Below are 6,504 nucleotides of genomic sequence, written 5' to 3' on the forward strand. Positions count from 1 at the left end.
TATTTCTGACAATTAGTATTCGTAGTTATTAATGTAGTGAACGATTAATCAAAAGATATGACGTGTTCAGTGCTTAGTGTGATTGGCTTTATGATTGAAGGTTACGCCCTAGAGTCTTTTTACTGCTTTGTAATTGGTTACGATTTTGAAAGTGAATAGAGTTGTTTTAGTTGGTCTTGGCGAGTACACGAGGACAGACGCAGACCAGTCCTGGACAGTCTTGGACAGAGTCTTGGGTCAGCCTTGCGATAGTCTTGGGGACTTTTCCCCAGGGCGCTGTATCTTATAGAGTTCTCAAAAGACCGAGAGTTGAAACGTATTTTGTTGTGTGCGTCTATTTGACTGTAAGGCTTAAGAGACTTTCCCGATCCCGTACCTCAAGGGGACGTGACATAGAGCCGAGACGAGATTCCCCCCTGACACGTGTGGAGAACCCTAGAGGAGAAGAATTTCCCTCTGATATGTGCCTGAATGTCGTAGCAAATGGACAGCCAAAAAAGCCCGGAGTCATATTCTATAAATTGTTACGCAGATCAAGCTGCAAGTAAAGGTAACAGAGGTGTGAATTCGACACCAATCAGCGAACAATTCAGAAACTTTTAGCCTGCGAAAATAGCAGTGTGTAAGTGCTGCGTAATTTCCTGTTTGTCCGACGCTTAGTTTTCGCGTCATTATCAAAATCATTGCTACCTCATACATAACACAAACAAGTGTTGGTATTGCACCAGTTTTAAATTGTCGCTTTAGACTCTTTAAAACCTATTTGTTCTTTCATGAACGAGGACAGTTTTTTCGAAAAAAGAATCTGAGGTAAAGTGGACACTACATATGACGGTGTAAAGAGGAGGTCCATCCCAATCTTATCTCGTTGCTTTCGAAAAATGTATATCGTTTAAAACTATGTTGAATGACGAAGTGTTTTAAAAGTACGGCTCAAAGAGTATGGCTTCCTCTCATATTTTGGCATTTGGTGGCACACTTTGACTTCGGCGAGATTCTGAAATCCGGAAACAGTCCGACAGTTTCAGAATAGGTGGGCGTGGCTACAACACGAGAAATATTTCAAATTTACTTGGATACAAGTAATCATTTTCAACAACAAAATCAATAATTGTCCATTTCAGTTGGACACAGATCTAAAATGGGAAACGTATGGGTGGGCATTTCACAGTCACCTTAATGATACCGTAGTCTAAAACAAACATTCTGTGTAAAAAAAAAAAAAAAAACACGCAAGAAACATATACGGCGCAAACCATTTAGAGGTAGATAGTTTCGAATAGTTAAAATGAATAAATAAATAAATAAATAAACAAATAACTAAATAACTAAATAAATAAATAAACAAATAACTAAATAACTAAATAAATAAATAAATAAATAAATAAATAAATAAATAAATAAATAAATAAATAAATAAATAAATAAATAAATAAATAAATAAATAAATAAATAAATAAATAAATAAATAAATAAATAAATAAATAAATTTCGTTTAGTTCTGTGTGTCAAAATGTCTCCATGATATCTATGGAGTTCGAGCATTATACATTATCATTTCAACAGTACATTATTAACCACCTGTTGCAATGTGCCAATATAAATCGCACCCAAAGGTGAAACATTTCACCTTTTCACTCAACTTTTCACACATTTAACTTAATTCGCTATTTCCACTCGTAATCACTATAACAGTGTCGTCGTATTACGACAGTGTTGTATACAACACATCTTACCATTGTTGACAATCACATAGCAGCCTAGCAGCTGATCCCGGTGATTCGACGGGTATCACAATTCATCTTTCATATATATACTAATGCTTGTTTCTTCTCGATAGAGCACAAAGTGACGGACTTCCACTCGAATAGACTAGATGTAAACGTGGTTATAGATTTTGAAGCTCGAGTAGTTGTAAATATATGATGGCCACCGTTCTAGAGGAGGAGCCGACAAACTCGACTATGTGGTCGTTATATAATGCTACTGAAGATTTAGGTTCACTGCAGGCAGAATACAAACTTTTGAATGATGCCCGTCTGCATTCCCGTGAACCTTTAGCTTGTGTTTGGCTGACTATTTTAGTGGCAGGTCTTTTCGGCAACGTGGCATTTCTCTACGTGCGAGCCAGGGTCTCCTACATGAAGACCGTGACAAATTGCTACCTCATGAATCTCGGGTTGGCTGACATCATGTTTCTTGCCATCAATGTGCCTTTGGAAACCTGCGATTTGTTCTACGATGTTGCGTCACGATTCCAGACTCTCTATTGCGTTTTGAGCTCCGGAGTTACTCACCTATCCAACTATACGTCCATGCTGACACTGGCGTTGATAACCATGGAAAGGTACTTCGCAATATGTAAACCGTTTCAAGCAGAAAGGCTGAGTAGTAAATCGCGTGCACGACGCGTCATAGCCATCGCATGGGCAGTGGCCCTCGCGTTTGCGGTCATATTTACAATCTCCTGTTTTTCAAAAGGGGGACTAGGAATGAACGCCATAACGTTGATTCTCCAAACTTTGCCGTTTATTGTCTCAATGTCGACTATCACAGTTTTAAACGTTCTTATTGTTGGACAATTGTCAAACCGAAATCACGCAGCCATGTCAGCGCTAGAATCGTCGGCTAGAGCGGAAAGGTTACAAGTTATTAGGCTATTAATCGTAACTGAACTTCTGTTTTTTATATGCGTTTTCCCATATTATTTGGTCGACTTCATCTTTGGTGCCCAAGTGTTGTCTAATACGTGTGTAGAGGACACACAGAAGGAGTTCTGCATGTCTTTAACGCAGCTTTACGCTCTCATGGTATCGATGAAGACATCCATGTACGTTAACGCCGCTATCAATCCCCTCATTTATAACGTTATGAGTTCACGTTACAGGCAAGCCTTCCTGTTTGCTTTCAAGTGTAGAAAGCAACCAATATCCGAATCAGTTATGTATGCTTCAACACAGCTTTAAATTACGCATAGCCAAAGCATTCAACAGCACACAAAATGAGTGAGGTTTTTTTTCGAATATGTTTGCTTCGCATCAATGGCGATATATCAGTAATCTACGTGCTGCTGTTATTACAGTTATCGCAATTTTCAGGGGCCCTTCTTCTGGGTAGCATTTGCGGATTTAAGTAGTACGAAAAAATCACTAATGAATAAAAGGAAAATACTGATTTATTTTTTAACTGAGGACATTTTGTACACATATACTTAACGAAAGCTGTGACATATGACAATAGAACACATTGCAATGTATTGTCTGCTAAAGAGATTACGCTACGCAAAATGTTGTTGTGTTTTGTCTTTCGTAAAAAGCTTTGGTTTATCGGTTGCTACTTTTCCTTAAATAAACAAACTATGACTCTCTGAGATCCAGTAAAATTGCTGTGAATTCAGGTGAGAATGTTTTGGATCAGTGATATTCAAACTCGACCAAACGCAAGCAAAAGTCGTATATAAGAAGTCGATTTAATGCTGCTACGTTGTGCCATTTATTGATATTATATTTATAAATGCCTTTCAAAATGACAAAATACGCTAGAAAATATGAACCATATTTTAATATACACAGGACTGTACTATTATTATTGACATTTATAAAATAGAGAAAATCATTTTGATTTAAATACCCTGTGGCTTACAAAGGTTATAGATTACAATGTCTAATATTAACTATGGTTTATGTGTTACGAAGTAGAAAAGAAAGTATTTGCGTTTGTTTTCTCCTGTTTGATCACTTTTTAAATTGAAAATACGCTCCAGGGACATTGATCGTAGCATGCATGTTAAATGCTAAAGAATGAATGCACTCTAACACTAAGCGTACTATACCGTCAACATAAATAACACTGCCTCAAAAGGGCAGCGAGTGTCCTGTAATGGAATCTACTATATTGTAATTCACTTTATTTACAAAAGACTCAGCATTGCTCGGCTGCACTGTATTCTGCGTTGTTAAAAATAATGTAATTTACAGTACGTAGCATGCGTCTGTTCTTTGTTAGGACGACGGCCAAAGCTACATGATTATTTCTGTTCGTAGACACATTATTCAAAGATTGTTTATGGTTTTAACAATACAGTCAATGTGGTATGGCTGGTCAATGCACATCCCAGCCATTATACGATGTTTCTATCCCGAGGCCCGAGCAGCCAATAAGGTGCCATTTAGTGTAGTAAATACAGAAACTAAAACACCAATCTTTGCTGATGTTGCATTGTGGTTCAAATTCTGGGACAATAGAAATCGTAAGCAAGCCATTACAGATTTGCAACCACTTCAGTAAATATGGCTGTACAACAATGCGCTGGAATATATATTATGCAAATTAGTCATTCCCAAACTTGTACAGTTGGTCGGGTAATTTGCATCTGGAATATCTTTTAGAGGTTCGAAATACAAAAACCTATATAAAATCACCTGGACCCTCTTTGTTAGATAAATCACATCCTACAAGTGGGAGAATTTCGAATAAATTGAAAAGAAATATGGGATTTGGTAATTCAATTGTCAACCCCTTTGATGAATTGAACAGTCGAAAAGAAGATACTTGTAAAAATATTGTGTACCTTAATGTTTTTATAATTCAAAAATGTTGTTGTGGAGCTGCGTAATGTTAATGTTGTGCAGATAAGGAAACACATAATATAAGGTCTCCGAGTTCACAGAAACCTGCAACTACTCATTAACTATGTCATTAAACAAACATGGCTGCCAAAAGAGTTTGACCGGACTCCACACGAAAAAAAAATCGCTGATTATATTCTAAGCATTTTGAATTTTGACATTCCCATTACGTATCCTTGGAAGGAAAAGATGTATAATAATAATGATATTACGAGAATACTTCAAAGTATGCACTCAGACAGTACACCATCGCATCGACCTCCGCTACGCATCGGTCGATATTTCCGATGTACTCTCTTCGTGCATACTTTGAGGTATTCTCGTAATAACCTCATATAATCATATGCTTATATATATATATATATATATATATATATATATATATATATATATATATATATATATATATATATATATATATATATATATATATATATATATATGTTTATTAAGGGCACTATATTCATATTTGGGTAATAAACCCATTTTTGTAAAAAATAAGTCAATATTATATATTATTTGCAAATGAGTACAGGAACGTACGCACAGACGACAGTAGTTATTCTAGTATTGTTAACAATTTTTCCATTTTAGCCAGTTTTCTTTCTATGAACTAACCTATTTTTAAAGATTATAAATTGTTATCTATATTGTCTATTCATATTCTGGGCTCTTTCTGAAGTTCTTCAATATTTCGGATTTAACATAATTTCCAATTTACATTGATGGTCAATCTTGTTAGATTTTAGATTGTTTTATTCATACATTGGTCTGTTCATGTATGTAACAAATTGTGTTTAATGTCATGCACATACGTGAATATAATTGATTATTTGGGTAATTCATATTGTTCCTGCTGTTTTAATGATAAATGACCAACTTGCTTAGACGTGATTTTTTGCTAGTTGTACAAACCAAGTGACTGAGAACCATATAACATAGATTCCACTGCATGACAATTCATATTTGTACCACATTGTAGCTTGGAACATAAAAATGAATGTTCGAGGCACGTGCATATTTGAAAACAATCATGTTTGCCGATTTCAAAAAGAAATCGAAATCGAAACATTTATTCAAATTACAGAATTGGAGGTATCACCACAATTCAGAGGAAGAATCACCGAAGGAATATACGCCATAGAATTAACTATTTGAAAATGTCTCCAAACAGCATTATCTAACATTGCTTCCCCCTTAAAGTATGAATAACTCAGCTTCTAATAATAAAATCACAACTTTGGACAGGGCATAGATATTTGTATTATATAATTTATTTTTTATAGTAAGTCGGTAATAGTAAATACAGTAGTACGTATTTGATTTGTAGATTTATGATTTTAACCAATTTTTGTTATTGTTATTGAATTAAGAAATAGTTTAAGTGATTTCATGTGATATGACCTATATGTATAGGGTAATTTATTTACAATACTATTAACTACAGCCAATTTGAGAGACCGAGATACTAACCTTAAACTTGTACAGGATATAATGTGATAGGAAAGAAACCTCACCGATATTTATCGTAGAACATATAAGTCGTGAAATAAAAATTATTAATTTTGACATTTATAGACATGATACAAAAATATGAATGACCAAAACAAGAATTAAAAGTAAACTATCTAAGCCTAGTCAGTGTAGCAAATACATATTTGTAAGGAGAGTTATGTTTTACATACGTAAATTGAAAATAGATCATACATCGTTTGCAGGTCGGACCAGTATTTGGGTCGCATGTCAATAAATAGGGTGAACAAGGACGATATTATTATGAACCAGATTTGACAAATTGCTCTTCAATAATAATATTAGGGTACATAGTTAGGTTACTAACATTTAACACTGACCACAATATTGCAGGACAATCACA

General features: G+C 34.9%; 1 protein-coding gene across 1 annotated transcript; it reads left to right on the top strand.

The window, feature by feature from the left end:
• The first annotated feature begins 1,925 nt into the window (after nucleotides 1-1,925).
• LOC100366371 (neuromedin-U receptor 2-like) lies at nucleotides 1,926-2,966 on the top strand. Its single transcript, XM_002738290.1, has one exon. It carries the CDS (start codon nucleotides 1,926-1,928, stop codon nucleotides 2,964-2,966), a length of 1,041 nt encoding a protein of 346 aa, XP_002738336.1.
• Nucleotides 2,967-6,504: the final 3,538 nt, after the last annotated feature.

The sequence above is a fragment of the Saccoglossus kowalevskii genome, chromosome 3 (assembly GCF_978046115.1).
Source record: "Saccoglossus kowalevskii chromosome 3, keSacKowa6.1, whole genome shotgun sequence".
NCBI classification, from domain to species: Eukaryota; Metazoa; Hemichordata; class Enteropneusta; family Harrimaniidae; genus Saccoglossus; species Saccoglossus kowalevskii.